At 48.1% G+C, this 16,402-nt stretch overlaps 2 protein-coding genes across 2 annotated transcripts; one reads left to right on the plus strand and one right to left on the minus strand.

Moving 5' to 3' along the window:
* The first annotated feature begins 8,298 nt into the window (after positions 1–8,298).
* Positions 8,299–9,618, plus strand: LOC119336050 (NADP-dependent alkenal double bond reductase P2-like). Its single transcript, XM_037608092.1, has 2 exons — positions 8,299–8,566; positions 8,655–9,618. Exons 1-2 carry the CDS (start codon positions 8,348–8,350, stop codon positions 9,462–9,464), a joined length of 1,029 nt encoding a protein of 342 aa, XP_037463989.1. The 5' UTR covers positions 8,299–8,347; the 3' UTR covers positions 9,465–9,618.
* Positions 9,619–9,961: 343 nt separating this feature from the next.
* LOC119336895 (beta-glucuronosyltransferase GlcAT14A-like) lies at positions 9,962–15,108 on the minus strand. Its single transcript, XM_037608975.1, has 4 exons — positions 14,213–15,108; positions 13,434–13,509; positions 13,241–13,356; positions 9,962–11,005 (listed from the first exon to the last, which is right to left on the minus strand). The coding sequence occupies exons 1-4, from the start codon at positions 14,817–14,819 to the stop codon at positions 10,491–10,493; spliced, it is 1,314 nt and encodes a 437-aa protein (XP_037464872.1). The 5' UTR covers positions 14,820–15,108; the 3' UTR covers positions 9,962–10,490.
* Positions 15,109–16,402: the final 1,294 nt, after the last annotated feature.

Raw genomic sequence — 16,402 nt, forward strand, 5'->3', positions numbered from 1 at the left:
CACTTCCTATGATAGTTTTTATTATACCCAACTTGGATGCTCATCATTCTAGGACCAATTTTATAACCATAGCAAATACCATGATGTTCTAAAAGACTCTCAAAATAATATAAGTGAAGCATGAGAGATCAACAATTTCTACAAAATAAAGCCACCGCCGTGCTCTAAAAAGTATAAGTGAAGCACAAAAGCAAAAACTATCTAGCTCAAAAGATATAAGTGAAGCACATAGAGTATTCTAATAAATTCCAAATCATGTGTGTCTCTCCCAAAAGGTGTGTACAGCAAGGATGATTGTGGTAAACTAAAAAGCAAAGACTCATATCATACAAGACGCTCCAAGCAAAACACATATCATGTGGTGAATAAAAATATAGCTCCAAGTAAAGTTACCGATAGACGAAGACGAAAGAGGGGATGCCTTCCGGGGAATCCCCAAACTTAGGCTTTTGGTTGTCATTGGATTATCTTGGGGTGCCATGGGCATCCCCAATCTTAGGCTCTTGCCACTCCTTATTCCATAGTCCATCAAATCTTTACCCAAAACTTGAAAACTTCACAACACAAAACTCAACAGGAAATCTCATGAGCTCCGTTAGCGCAAGCAAGAAAAACCACCACATAAGATACTGTAATGAACTCATTTTTTATTTATATTGGTGTTAAACCTACTGTATTACAACTTCTCTATGGTTCATACCCCCCGATACTAGCCATAGATGCATCAAAATAAGCAAACAACACACGAAAAACAGAATCTGTCAAAAACAGAACAATCTGTATCAATCTGTAACTTTTGAATACTTATGGAACTCTAAAAATCCTACCAAAATAGGAAGTCCCAGGAAATTTGTCTATTGATATACTTAAAAAAGAATCAACTAAAAATAACGTTTCTGTGATTTATTAAAATTATTTTTGTGCGCGCGAAAATTTCTGTTTTTCAGCAGAATCAAATTAACTATCACCCAAGATGATCCTATAGGTTCTACTTGGCACAAACACTAATTAAAACATAAAACCACATCTAAACAGAAGCTAGATGAAATATTTATTACTAAACAGAAGCAAAAAAGCAAGGAACAAAAATAAAATTGGGTTGCCTCCCATCAAGCGCTATCGTTTAACGCCCCTAGCTAGGCATAAAAGCGAGAATAGAACTAAGTATTGCCATCTTTGGTTTTTAGTTTTTTAGCGGAGTCATGCTCGAATCCGGGAGGTTCATTATGTTTCCCTTCATACTCGGAAATTTTTAGATCTAAAGAATCCAACCGCTTATTGCAAAGAGTAATTAACATATTCATGCGGTGAAGATTTCCGCTAACACTTTTAAGAGGTTCAAGAGACTTCTGTAAGATTTTTGTTACTTCACAATTTTTTTCAAAAACTTGTGTCTCTTCTTGGGTATGATGTGGCCCCCCTTTTTGATGTAGTGTTCCCACTATTCCCACTATAATTTCATGCGCAATACTGGGATCAATTTCAATAAAATTTCCTTTGGCAATGCAATCCAAGAGTTGTCTATGGGACATATTTAGTCCAACATAAAAATTGCGAAGTAAAATTCTAAAATTCACCACTAAGGTGCAATTACGATAAGATTTCATCATCCTATGCCAAGCATCTTTTAAGTTTTCTCCTTGCCTTTGCTTGAAGTGAAGAACTTCAAACTCGGGAGACATAGGAGCAGATAAAGGACTAGCAATGACGACAAGATAAACGAACTAACACACGATCACACAAGAGGCAAGCAAAAAGAGAGGCGAACGGAAAAGAGAGGGCGAATAAAACGGCAAGGGTGAAGTGGGGGAGAGAAAAACGAGAGGCAAATGGCAAATAATGTAATGCGAGGGGGATGAGTTTGTGATGGGTACTTGGTATGTCTTGACTTGAGCGAAGACCTCCCCGGCAACGGTGCCAGAAATCCTTCTTGCTACCTCTTGAGCACTGCGTTGGTTTTCTCTTGAAGAGGAAAGGGTGATGCAGCAAAGTAGCGTAAGTACTTCCCTCCGTTTTTGAGAACCAAGGTATCAATCCAGTAGGAGGCTCCACAGAAGTCCCTCGTACCTACACAAACAAACAAGAATCTCGCAACCAACGCGATAAAGGGGTTGTCAATCCCTTCACGGTAACTTGCAAAAGTGAGATCTGATAGAGATAATAAGATAAGATAAATATTTTTGGTATTTTTATGATATAAATTGGAAAGTAAAGATGCAAATAAAAGTAGATGGGAAACTTATATGATAAAAGATAGACCCGGGGACCATAGGTTTCACTACTGGCTTCTCTCAAGATAGCATAAGTATTACGGTGGGTGAACAAATTACTGTCGAGCAATTGATAGAAAAGTGCATAGTTATGAGAATATCTAGGCATGATCATGTATATAGGCATCACGTCCGAAACAAGTAGATTGAAACGATTCTGCATCTACTACTATTACTCCACACATCGACCGACTCCTGCCTGCATCTAGAGTATTAAGTTCATAAGAACAGCGTAACGCATTAAGAAAGATGACATGATGTACAGGGATAAACTCAAGCAATATGATATAAACCCCATATTTTTATCCTCAATGGCAACAATACAATACGTGTCTTGCTGCCCCTGCTGTCACTGGGAAAGGACACTACAAGATTGAACCCAAAGCTAAGCACTTCTCCCATTGCAAGAAAGATCAATCTAGTAGGCCAAATCAAACTGATAATTCGAAGAGACTTGCAAAGATAACCAATCATACATAAAAGAATTCAGAGGAAATTCAAATATTCCTCATAGATAAACTTGATCATAAACCCAAAATTCATCGGATCTCGACAAACACACCGCAAAAAGAGTTACATCGAATAGATCTCCAAGAAGATCGAGGAGAACTTTGTATTGAGATTCAAAGAGAGAGAAGAAGTCATCTAGGTAATAACTATGGGCCCGAAGGTCTGTGGTAAACTACTCACAACTCATCGGAGAGGCCTTGAAGATGATGTAGAGGCCCTCCGTGGTCGATTCCCCCTCTGACGGAGCGTCGGCGAAGGCTCCAAGATGGGATCTCGTGGATACAGAAGGTTGCGGCGATGGAAATAGTTTTTTGTGGTGCTACTGGATGTTTTCAGGGTATGGAGGTATATATAGGCTAAGGAGGTAGGTCAAGGGATCCACGAGGGGCCCACGAGGATGGGGGCGCACCCACCCCCCTAGGGCGCGCCCTCCTGCCTCGTGGCCGCCTCGGCTGCTTCTTTACGTCCACTCCAAGTCTCCTGGATTGGGTTTGTTCCAAAAAGATCGCTCCCGAAGGTTTCATTCCGTTTGGACTCCGTTTGATATTCCTGTTCTTCGAAACACTGAAATAGGCAAAAAAACAGCAATTCGGGCTGGGCCTCCGGTTAGTAGGTTAGTCCCAAAAATGATATAAAAGTGTAAAGTAAAGCCCATAAACATCCAAAACGGGTAATATAATAGCATGGAACAATAAAAAATTATAGATACGTTGGAGACGTATCAGAAATTGCCGATGCTCTGTTTCAGATTGGTCCGCTCAAGGCGCCGGGTCCGGATGGCTTCCCCGCCCGTTTTCCAGCGCAATTAGGATGTGATGAGAGAGCAGGTAATTGCGGGGGTCAAGGAGTTTTTTCGGACAAGGATTATGCCTGAGAGGGTGAACAACACTTCTATTGTTCTCTTCCCGAAGGTGGATAACTCTGAGAGGCTTACGGAGTTTCGCCCAATCGACTTATGTAACGTCATCTACAAAGTGGTGGAAAAATATCTGGTAAACCGGTTGAGGCCTATTCTGGATGATAGTATCTCTCCTGAGCAGAGTGCCTTTGTTCCTGGATGTATGATCACTGATAATGCTTTTATTGCGTTTGAGTGATTTCATTCTATTCAGTAGGAGAAAGACACAAGTAAAAGTTTCTATGCATATAAGTTGGACCTCTCTAAATCTTATGATAGGGTGGACTGGATCTTCTTGGAGCGAATGATGATTATGATGGGTTTCGCTCGCCGGTGGGTGGACTGGATTATGGCTCGCGTCACCTCGGTGAGATATACAGTTAAATTCAATGGAACCCTTCTGGAATCGTTCGATCGTTCCCACTATCGCGTGGGCTGCGGCAAGGTGATCCTTTATCCCCGTTCTTATTTCTTTTTGTGGCTGACGGCCTATCTCCTCTCTTGAAAGAAGGAGAGGAAAAAGGCGACTACACCCCGCTTAGAGTGTGCCGCAGAGCTCCGGGTATTTCTCATCTTTTGTTTGCAGATGATACTTTACTGTTTTTTAAAGCAGTGGAGGAAGAAGCTCAAAAGGTTCAGGAAGTGCTAAACACATATGTTAATGCCACTATACAATTTATTAATACGACCAAATATAGTGCCCTGTTCGGTGCTGCGTATGTCTTGGACAAACAGGAAGCGGTGAGAACAACTCTCAACATAGGCACTGTTACATTTGAGGAGAAATATTTGGCACTCCCAACGCCCGAAGGTCTGCCGAATCGCTCATGTTATGATCTTCTACATCCTAGGTCTCTGTGTTCCGCCATCTGGCTTATGTTCTTCATGTAGCATTCAGATCGAGTGACTCTGTGAAATTACGTCGATAGTTCCACATATTATGGGTAACATAGGAGACATCCCTATTTTCCCCCGGGGTTCTTAATTACCACTGCTTAGCTTTCAATTTGCCTATGGCCATCAAATTAAATGTGAATAACCCGTCCTCCATGCCACGAGGAAAATTTCAGAATTTACAATCTCGGTTATTGAAGAGGATTATTGCATGGGGTGACACCCTCTCTCTGGCGGGTAAGGAAACCATGATTAAACCAGTTGCTCAAGCTATTTCAGGTTATATTATGGGTGTTTTTAAGCTCCCAATGTCAGTGTGTGATGGCCTGAATAGAATGGTTCGCAATTTCTGGTGGAGTGCCTCTAAGGGAAAGAGGAAGACACATTGGTTGGCCTGGCTGATGATCCAGGCTCAGAAAAGCAAGGGCGGTCTGGGCTTCAGAGATTTCCGTCTTTTTAACCAGGCTCTCCTAGCGAGACAGGCCTGGCGGCTGCTTACTAAACCAACCAGTTTATGTGCACATGTTTTAAAGGCCTGATACTATCATGATGGTCGCCTGGAGGAGACGGTGTTTTCGGGGAACACGTCCCCGACCTGGTAGGCTATCCAACATGGCCTTGAGCTCCTGAAAAAGGGCATCATTTGGCATGTTGGGAACGGGTAGGACATTCGCATATGGCGGGAACTGCGGGAGCCCCTGTGCCAGCCCATCACTCAGCAGGGCACTTGCCGCTTGAGGAGGGTGGCTGAGCTCCTCGATGGAGGGGGGTCTTGGTGCACCGATCTACTACAGTGATACTTCCTGCCGGTGGATGTCGCTTTCATCACCACCATCAGGACTTCTCCACGCGTCACCGATGATATCATTGCCTGGGCACCGGAGAAAAACAGTATCTTCACCGTTCGATCCGCGTATCACCTCGCAATGGACGAGCGCGAGCGTCCATTGGCCACCGCCACGAGCAGGGCACCGGATGGTCGTCGCGCCATCTGGAAGATCATATGGAGGGTCGTCACAAATTCCCTTGCTACCTGGGCTAACAAAGACTCACGACACCTCGAGGTTACTGACGTGTCCCTCCTGTGTGGTGTTGAACGCGAGGATGGATTCCACGCGCTATGCAGGTGCCCACTGGCAAGGGAGCTTTGGAGAATCATGGTGTTGGACTGGAACATCCCCAAGGTGGAGACTAACCGTGACACGGGGCCAGAGTGGCTTTTCGCTCTGTTGGAACCCCTGGATGAGACGGCGAGGCTGGTGGTACTCATGATCATGTGGAGAGTGTGGCATGTTTGTAATGAGATTACCCATGACAAACCACCACCCCCTGCTGAGGCCTCTCGTCGGTTCTTACAGGGGTACATTAATTCCCTGCTATGTATTCAGCAACACCCGGCGGCTAACATGGAGAAGGGGAAGATGGTTGTATGCGCCACCCCGCAGCGCGTGGAACGCAACAATATGGATAGGGTGCAGGCACGCTGGATCCCCCCTCGGGATGGGCCAAGCTTAACATGGATGGCAGTCTTGTTGCAGTCACATGAGCAGCGGGCGGAGGTATGATCCTTCGAGATGACAGAGGAGATATCATCTTCAACGCATGCAGAGAAATTCGCACATGTGATAGTGTGTTGGAGGCGGAGCTCTCAGCTTGTAGAGAAGGCATAGACCTTGCTCTACACAGGACCATGTTGCCTATCATCGTGGAGTTAGGCCAACTCCACCGCGCGACCCTATCTTGTCCGCCCCGTCCGTTTGGGGTAAAAGGGACAAACGAGACGGCCCAGCGCGGGGGCGCAAACGGACTTTTGTCCGTTTTGTGTCCGCTTTCGACCCATCCGCGGCCCATGTTTGCGCCGCTTTTAGGGTGAAACGGACACCACGCGGACGCGCGGGTCGTCTGCGCGTGTCCTCCCCTGGCCCGCCCGTCGGTGGCACAGGACGGGCCTTTTTCTATCCGCCCCCCTCCCTCCCTCCGGCCGCATCCACTCCACTCTTCCCCACTCTTCCCCTCTCTCCCCCTCGCGCCGCCGGCCGCCCGCTGCCATTGCAGTCGTGCAACTCGGACGCGCGCTTGCCCAGCCCCTTCCTCTCGTCGCCGCCGAGCTACCCAAGCACGGCCACCTTGTTTGTGCACCCGCCGGCCGGATTTGGGGCGGATCTGGTCGGTCTTGAGCTCGCCCGGCTGTGGGAGGCCGGGCCGCGCCATGGACTGGTCGGGCACCTTGCTGGAAGGCCCTGGCAGGGCCGCAAGGCCACATGCAGGCAGTGGCTCATCCTCTAGCCGGATCTGCACCGTCGGTGGTCCGCTGGCAGATACACGAATGGCGGCCGGCCGGGCTCGATGCTTGCCCAAAAGCTCGTCGGCGCACCGTTGCCCCTCATCAAGTGCGACCACTGCCCAAGGGTGGTCGTGCGCCGCGTGTCTACAACGCGGGAGCATCCCGGATGGGTGTTCATCAAGTGCTTAAACGATGGGGTATGTGCTCTTTTAGCTTCGGTTTGTGCTCTTGGATTAGACTAGTGATGCTAACTTTAAGTTTTATTGTGTAGAACGGATGCAAGTTTTGGTATTGGGAAGAAGAGTACATCGATATGTTGATAGAGCGAAATGTAGTGCATGTTCGTGCACTTTTAGCTAGCCTAGAGGCTTTAGATGAGACAAGTGCACTTGTTGCTAGATTAGAGTCTAGGCACGATACTACGTGCGAAGAAGCAACAAGGCACGATACTACGTGTGAGGAAGCAACGTCGACTTCTGGCTTGAAGAAGAAAGGAGGGGGCAACGTCGTGCCTCCTCCAAAGATCAACAATGAGTGCATCGAGAAGGCGCTAACCCAACTCAAGGGAGCAGTTATGGAAGTTGGGTATCTTCTCAAATGTATTCTTGTGGTTCTTGTTTTCTTTGGCCTTGCTTTACTAGTCAAAATGTGATGATGTATTGTCATGTACCAAAAATGAATGATAAAAAAAGTTTAAGGACTTGCAAAGAAATATACGCGGACAGGATGGGGCAAATGGACGCGGCCGCGCGCTGGGCGCACGGCCACCGCATCCCAGGACAGGCCCGGACACGACCCCAAACCCCTACCCAAACGGACAGAATCCGAACAAAACGGACGTCCATTTGGGGTCGCGCGGTGGAGTTGGCCTTAGATAGCGCGGAGGCGGTGGCGATGCTCAAAGCACCAACGACAGACAGGTCACAACACCGCTCTCTCGTCGAAGAGATTAGCAGCTTAGCACGCCGTCATGCTAGAGAGCTTGTATTCGTGTAGGGTAGCCGTTGGCAGAATACCGCGAGTCATGAGTTGGCCGCATATGGCCGTAGCACCCCACGTATGGCAGTCTGACTTTCTTGTAAACTTGGTTAAGACTGAGAGGCCTCCTTGAGTAATGAAATTATTTTTTTCCCCGCAAAAAGAAAAGGCTCCCATGTCACATCGGATTAATTCCTAGTTGTTCCTTTGTGTTTTTGTTCCCATGCCCGGTTGTAGTACTACGTAGTATAGTGATGGTCTGATGGACGCGTACAAATTTTCTAGGAAAGCATCTGCACCCGAACGCCCACCACAGCATCTAACCGAACCCCCATTTCTTGTCCTCGTCCTCGGGCTCAACGGACGGCATCCAAACATAGCATTATCCCCGACACCCCGCCAACTAAGCTTTTCATCAATATATATATCGACCGCTTGTTCTTGCCGCCGATCACACACATTGCTCTACCTTCTTCCCCGGTGCGCTGCCGTCGGCCGATCCATCAATCGATCATGGAGGTGGAGAACCGGTACATCGCCGTCAGGCACCACGTTGAGAGGTCCCCGTCAGTGGACGACTTCGAGGTAAAGGCGGAGGCGGTGCGGTGGACGCCCGAGTCCGGCGAGGTCCTGGTCAGGAACATGTACGTCTCCATCGACCCCTACCAGCTCAACCGCATGAAGCGCCAGAGCGCCTCCCACCACTCCGTCGACGTCATCGTGCCCGGCGAGGTAATTTCGTAGTCCATCGACGGCCGACGGACGGCGAGCCAGCCGTGATTAATGCGGCTGCGTTCTTTGGTTGTGTGTCTGTGTGCAGAGGATCGCGTCGTACGGAGCCGGCGAGGTGGTGGCGTCGGCGTGCGAGGAGTACAAGGAAGGCGACGTGGTCGCCGGCATGCTCGCCTGGGAGGAGTACAGCGTGTTCCGGCCGGCGACCGCCGTCCTCATGTCCAAGGTCGACGCCTCCTCCGGCTTCCCCTTGTCCTACCAGCTGGGCGTGCTAGGGACGAGCGGCATGACGGCGTACGGCGGGTTCTACGAGGTGTGCAAGCCGCAGGCCGGCGAGAAGGTGTTCGTGTCGGCGGCGTCGGGCTCCATCGGCAGCCTCGTCGGCCAGTTCGCCAAGCTCGCCGGCTGCTACGTGGTCGGCTGCGCCGGCACCCAGGCCAAGGTGGACATGCTCAAGGACAAGCTGGGGTTCGACGACGCCTTCAACTACAAGGACGAGCCGGACCTGAAGGCCGCGCTCAAGCGGCGCTTCCCCGACGGCATCGACATCTACTTCGAGAACGTGGGCGGCGAGATGCTGGAGGCGGCGCTGGCCAACATGAACACCTACGGCCGGGTGGCCGTCTGCGGGGTCATCGCCGAGTACACCGACCCGGGGCGGCGCGCCGTGCCGGACCTGCTGGAGGTGATCTACAAGCGCATCACCCTCCGGGGCTTCTTCGCCTGGGACTTCATCGCCAGGTTCCACGAGTTCACCGCCATCATCGGCGGCTGGATCGACGAGGGCAAGGTCCAGGTCATCGAGGACGTCTCCGACGGGCTCGAGAGCGTCCCGTCGGCTTTCGTCGCGCTCTACCGCGGCAAGAATGTCGGCAAGAAGCTCGTCAAGCTGGCATAGGATGAATCATGTCACCTGCACAGATCCACTGCAGGTTGTGTGTACTGTGGGGAGTGGAATACTGAAATGCAGGTTGTTCTGTTGGGCCGAGTGTTTATTCATAATTGATAATGGACATGACCCCTGATTGAAATTTGAAATTTGATTGTGTTAACTTCCAAGTTTTGTTTATCAAAGCACAAATATTCAAAAATGGTGATCAGCAAATCTAATCTAGCAGCGCACCTGTTTGATAACCAGTAGTCAGATGTTTGATACAGCAATGCAAACATCAGATATTCCAATTATCAACAGCACATATCCCCTACTCCCTTCGTTCATAGTTATAAGATGTTTTTGTATATTTCAATATGGACTGGAATGATTGAACAAACACATCTGATTGAACAAACACATCTATATACATCCGATTCAGAAAAGAAAAAAAAATACTCAGCCATGGGAGTAGAACATCTTATAATTGTGAACAGACGGAGTACCATTTAAGCTCCAGCAAAAACTTATAGCATGCATATTTACCAAAGGAAGAGAGGAAACAGTGCATAAGACAATTTTGTATACTCAGCCGTGGGAGAAGGAAAAGAAATCAAAGAATACATGTACGCAACCAAAAACGTAGAAGTTTGCCCGGAGAAATCCACAATTAATACAACGAAATCTCATGAGCTGATGGCTCGGGTCCTGTGGTTTCTACAGGAAGAACGGACCACCTTCGACGACAGCTAGCAGCGCCGAGAGACCGAAAAATTCCGATATTATTAATAATGGTTGGGCTGATATAATCTTCTAACATAACCTAATGAGCTATTAGTGGTGTATAAACTCTGCCTGCTACGGCGGCCGTGGTCTCCTGCTGTACGGTAACTCAACTCAAAGTGGTAGTCTATAAGGAACACCTATCAGATCACTCCATCCGTGCAGATCGTCGACACTATGTGCCTCTTCTTCGGCTAGTAGAATGACTAGCTAGTGGCTCAACCCCTCAGATTTTGACCAAAGTAACCTACCCTGGAATCATCAAGCTTTTTATACGCAATGCTTGTCGTCAAAGCCTTCCTCGGTGAGCAGGCCTGTGATGAGTTTCTTTATCCTGTCCGCACCAGGCCCCGGGCGGAGATCTTGCACACGCTCGACGCTGAAGTGTTTCCCTTTCACTGTTGTATTCAAAATATCCAACCATCCACCAGGCACAAACCCATCAGGTTGACGGCCCAGTATTTCCTGGTCAATCTTGTCTAGGACAGGATCCTCTCTTCCAAACTTCCTTGCAAAGGGAGCATTGCTGTCAAGCATACCGTCAAAGTCATTGAGGGTGAGGTAATGAGGATGTTGCTTTGGTGGGTTATCCCAGGAAATGAAATGTAGATCATGGTTGACTGTGGTGTTCCGGAACTCGGGGACATTGCAGATGACTGTGTGGAAGTAACCCTCTGGCGAAGAGAGGAAATTCGCATAATACATCAGGACAGTCCTCGGAAGATTGTCCCATCCCCATATGCAGTATTCAATAAACCGATGAGTAAGCATCATCCATGCAGAGCCTGAAATATGATAAATGGAGCAAAACATGTAACATTACACAACAAAGTGGAGAAAAAAATAAAGAAATACAAATACCACATGTAGTACAACAGAATTGTGCAAGAACTAGTAGTGGTGCCATACAGGGTCTGTAGTCTGATCCACTAGAAGTACTACAAACTACTCCCTCCGTCCATAATATAAGAGTGTAGTGTCAAAAACGCTCTTATATAATGGGACAGAGGGAGTAAAATACAAGGACGATTAAAGAAATAATGAGCACCATGTAAAGCTGATGCCTAATTAAGTAATTATCATGTTGTACAAGATAATTAAATAACAATAGTAAGACTTACGGAGAAGCATACCATGGTATGGGCAAACACAATCTTAGTCACTTTTAAAGATATGACTTGTGAAATTGGGATTGCCATGCCCACTAGCAACATTACATTTTTAGATGAAGAGAAGCGAGAACGTCAATTTCACCAATGCAACACGATAACTGCCCAAGGTGATAGAGGCACAGGTAAGGAGACGAGCACTGAGGAGAGTGCCATTCTACCACAGCCACAGCAGGGGGTGAAAGGGGGAAGAGTCTGACCATTGACCAGGACTAGCAGCAAGGAGTCCAAACAGAGAAAGATGATGGCTATTTTACGGAATAGTATTGGATCAGCATCGTCAGGGAAGTAGGAACCTAATCTGTCAGGAGTTGTATTTTGTGTTGGGAAAAGCCTAAGCCCCAAGGCCAAACATCCACAGTAAGGATGGCATGCATTCAATAATGATTCAAGCAAAGAAGAACCAACATATTCTCTCATTTCATATGTACCTACTCTCCTCAGCTATGACACGTGGCTTTCTTGAGCACGTAGTTATTCTGCTGTGACTCTAGGTTCACAACAATTGATGATTGCATTGCTATCGATCAACCCCAAGTGCAGTATATAGTTTTGATGCATGATACAAATGTTCAGATAAACTCAACTTGTAGAAATAGAATTCCCATTGAATCAGATTACTAAACAAAAAAAATAAATGTTCTAAAATGATCGATTGGTTCATGATGCTGCTTACTTAAAAGGAATCAAGATAGCTATCACTTGTGTCATCTTTGGTTCAAACAAAGTTAGTCTATCTCTATAGAAAAAAAAAATCCCTCTGAAGACATCAGAGGAGCAAAAACATAACGCCGGCCTTGAAATTCTAAATATAGTACACTTAAAAGCAGGCTTTTTATGCCTGAGGCCTTGAAATTCTAAATATAGTTCACTTAAAAGCAGCCTTTTTATGCCTGAGGAACTACATAACAGCATTGCGCGGCACACTTAAGAACTACAATGAAAGCTATTCAGCGCTACCTCAACCTCAAGTGCTATCTTCTAAGGATATTTCCTCTTTCTGGATGTAGGGAACAAAGTGCACACACTATGGTGTACCATCTGCTTCCAAACTACTCCCTCTGTAAAGAAATATAAAACCTTTTAGATCAAGTAGTGATCTAAAAGGCTACTTGATCTAAAAGGTTTTATATTTCTTTACAGAGGGAGTAATTACTAATCATTTCTTGGCACACTGCTCACGGACAGGAATATACTCATACTGTATTTATTAGAATGCAAGTTTCCAAAATACTAGGTACTAGCGATTATTAGCATTAAATGATTGGACATTAAACTAGTAAAATTAGGTTTCAAGTAGGCACTAAATGTTCTAATCACTGAACTATTAAAACATGAGAACATTATCGTATAAGAATTGATATCAGGGCTGGTGCTTACCAAAAAGAGTAAGTATTTAACACAAAGATGTACCGTCCCACAACCACAATATAAGACGTTTTTGCAAGCTATGTTAGCTTGCAAAAACTTCTTATATTGTGGGACGGAGGGGGTAAAATAGAAGTGTTCCTTATGCAAGCCTCTCAAGCATATTCAATAAGCAACAATAGGATGAGGTCTTGAGTGATAGTAGAACATAATTTCACTAAGAAATACTCCCTCCGTTCCGAATTACTTGTCGCACGTATGGATGTATCTAGATGTATTTTAGTTCTAGATACATCCATTTTAGCGACGAGTAATTTGGAACGGAGGGAGTAATACTTAAATGTAAATAACACAAGAATGCAAATGCATGGTAATCAACAACTAAAATGAGAAAATACACGAGGTGGCGCAAGTGAAGAAAAACAAAGGACACAAACAACACAGCTCATATATTGCGTTAGCCGTCAGGGAGGAAACATTTACCAGTGAAGAGCTTGAATGCGGTTGGCACACTTCTTTTCTCCGTAATCCAGAAAACATCAGACTTCTGCAGGCTATATAGGCCGGGGTCGACGATCACAGGCTTTGCCCTCTGATACCTACACAGAGACATTTAGCCACCGCCCAACTTGTATGTGAACAAATAACAGCAGTTTCAGCAAAGTTCCATGCTTACTCCTTCCATCCGATGTCACTGGTATGCTCGATGAAGTTAAGCTCCCTTGGCAAGCCAGAGAGCACATACAACAGATCTGCAAATAATTCAAGAGAAGTCAGATTCAGTTAAACAGAGAGCTGTGTTATGTTAATCCTATATAAGTCCCTGATTCCTAAAAGACAAATCCTGATAATTAAATCCAAGTGGGATGGTAGGCATAGCAGCAAAGTTGGCACCGCAGCAGAAAGGAAGATGAGCACAGGGCAGATACCTAATTTGGCACGACCCACTTTATTCCCATGAACAAGCAGAACAATCCAGAACAATCCAATACAGGAGTAGATCGACACGGGAAAGGCGAGGCAGGATTGGGTTCAGGAGGAGAGGCCAGCAGAAGCATCCATATAAAGAAAGAAACGCCCAAAGATGTGGCTGGGTTCCCCCATATACCACCTAGAGCGGACAGAAGTGATCAAATCTAACGAAATCCCCAAACCAGTGGAAGCAGCTGTGCATCAATTAACCTAGACAAGGCACTTCAATTAATAAGCGTATATATAAAGATCGCGTCTTTTTCCCCAACAGTTCGACATAACCACCGGCGTCCAGTTTGAAAATTAGAGTCCTACTAGTAGCCTCCAGTGACCCGCAACATGGATTCGATCTCGCCGAAATCGGCACGAGGTTGCGCAGAGATCGCGCGTGGAACCGCGAAATTCGGATCGGAGGTGGTGTATTAGTGCGATCCAATCGCGGAATTGAGGTGGGGGGTGTAGATCGCATCTGCCTGCGCTTACCGTCCTGCGAGACGAGGGGGTAGTCGGAGGCGGAGAGGTTGATGAACCAGTCCCAATCGCCGCCGTCGCGCAGGAGGATGGCGGCGGCGTGCAGCGTGTTGGCCACCATGGTCGGGCCCCGGTAGGTGACGAGGTTGGCGCGCGTGACGACCTTGACGTTGCGGAAGCGGGAGTAGACGGGGTCGGCGCGCACGGCGGCGGCCAGCTCGGCTCGCTCGGCGGCGGGCGCCTCGAGGTCGAGGTGCAGGACGTAGCGGTTGGCCGGGTGGTAGAGCGCCCTGAGCGTCCGGCGCAGCGCGACCCCGTCCCCGGCGGAGCCGGACACGAGGTATGCGATCCTGGGCACGGCGCGGTGCGGGCGGGCGTGCGCCTCCTGCTGCTGCTGCCGCAGCTTGGCCTCGACGAAGAGCGGCTCCGCGGAGGCCGCGGACGGGAGCGGGGAGAAGGAGAGGAGCAGCGCCCGCGAGGAGGAGAAGAAGAGGGAGGCCGAGATGAGGAGCGACGAGAGCAGCACGGACGCCAGCAGCGGCGCCGCCCACCGCCTGTGGTGGTGCACCCCCGGCGATGCCCCCCCGCTCCCCGGCGACGGCGGCTTGGTCTCCATCATCGCGCCCCGCGCCCCGCCCCCTCTCTCTCAATCTGCGTGTCTGCCTATCCCTTCCTCCTCCTCCGGCCTGGCGTCCGGCGGGATCGCGCTCCGTCCGTGGGGACCAGTCGCCGGGGCGCGCGGCGGCGGTGGTGGTGGTGCGAGATTAAATGTGGCCGGCGACGGTTGGTGTTGGTGTTGTGGCGTGTCGTGGGGGGTGGTGTGGGGTGGGGTGGTGCTGGTGGTGGTGAGACTACCGCTCGCTCGCTCCCCCCTCTCTTCCCTCTCTCTCTCTCTCTCTCTCTCTCCAGGAGCAGCGGGTCACGAGACGAGGAGGGCGGAGGAGGTCGCGCGGAATTAAGCGCAAACAAATCTACGGGGAGAGCCGTGCAACCCTCCGGTTGGTGCGTGCGTCCCTGCTGACGGTGGGCGGACGAGCTGAGTTGAGTCGAGTTGGGTCGGGTTGGCCAATGCGCACCGCCCGATGGATGGGTGGAGTGAGGGGCGGGGTTTGGAATTTCGGTGCCGAATGGGGTGGGAGATGCTCTGATCTGGGATGAACTTTCGATGTTTGATTTGTTTCTACTCCATCCTAGGCCAGCTTAACAGACAGATGCCAGTTACTTTTTCTTCCGACTTCTAAACATAGACGTGAGGATAAGGGCAGTCTCCATCACCCGTAAATTTACTCCAGCATCCGTCCGTGGACACGAAGAACCAGCCTGAGAACATGGATGCGGAAGCCGCCATCCAACAGCGCTCGCATACATTTCAATCGTTTTTTGAACTAACCGGACGTAATTCATGCAAACACAGGGAGTTCATCAAAGTTTGGATAGAAACTAGCACAAATCATTCATACATAGCATGCAAATAAGTCTATTACAACAATAGTTCAAATTCAATGAGATTAACGGATGTTGAACAAGTTTTTCATGAATGGATCACGTGGTCTCACAAATACAACCCCTTCAGCTTCATCCAACAGTGTATGTACCTAAATGGTTGTCCCTCTATCATATGGTGCATGCCTGCAATGCGTGCGGACTACACAATGTGTAGAGCAACATTAAGTGAATGAATGATTCAATCGACAAGGTGAGCAAGAAGAAGCAAAACTTACGATCTCTTCGGCGGCCGAGCGCAATGGTCACCTAGCCTCCAGCATATCAATCGCGCCATAAAACTCGGTGATGCTGGTCTGGATGGCGTAACATCGATACGATAACGACCTAACGTTGCTATCATGGATGATGTGCATGTCATAGGGCAATGTGCTTTCACACGTGAAACGAATCACGCACGCGCTGCCAGAACAGGCCCCCTCTGCTCCTACATACAAAATCCACGGACACGGCCAACCACGCATCACACAACAACTCATCCCCCATGGTCGAGTACCCCCACCATCCTTCGTACTCTAAAATAAGACATGGCATTCGAAAATAAGCTCAATGCCATTTGACCGAACACCTACCGAGCATGGTGACCGTCATGAACAACGTTGATAGGGGCGGAATGTACTGTTGGAAATATGCCTTAGAGGCAATAATAAAGTGCTTATTATTATATTTCCTTAATCATGATAAAGGTTTATTATTCAT

This window comes from Triticum dicoccoides, chromosome 7B (assembly GCF_002162155.2).
Source record: "Triticum dicoccoides isolate Atlit2015 ecotype Zavitan chromosome 7B, WEW_v2.0, whole genome shotgun sequence".
Lineage (NCBI taxonomy): Eukaryota > Viridiplantae > Streptophyta > Magnoliopsida > Poales > Poaceae > Triticum > Triticum dicoccoides.

What these genes read in the sequence shown, in the direction of transcription:
- LOC119336050 (XM_037608092.1), top strand. Translation starts at nt 8,348, where the DNA reads ATGGAGGTGGAGAACCGGTACATCGCCGTCAGGCACCACGTTGAGAGG. An exon ending in ACGTCATCGTGCCCGGCGAG is followed by an intron (nt 8,567 to 8,654) that starts GTAATTTCGTAG and finishes GTCTGTGTGCAG; the next exon opens with AGGATCGCGTCGTACGGAGC.
- LOC119336895 (XM_037608975.1), bottom strand. Translation starts at nt 14,819, where the DNA reads ATGATGGAGACCAAGCCGCCGTCGCCGGGGAGCGGGGGGGCATCGCCG. An exon ending in CCCCCTCGTCTCGCAGGACG is followed by an intron (nt 13,510 to 14,212) that starts GTAAGCGCAGGC and finishes AATTATTTGCAG; the next exon opens with ATCTGTTGTATGTGCTCTCT. An exon ending in AGTGACATCGGATGGAAGGA is followed by an intron (nt 13,357 to 13,433) that starts GTAAGCATGGAA and finishes GTCTCTGTGTAG; the next exon opens with GTATCAGAGGGCAAAGCCTG.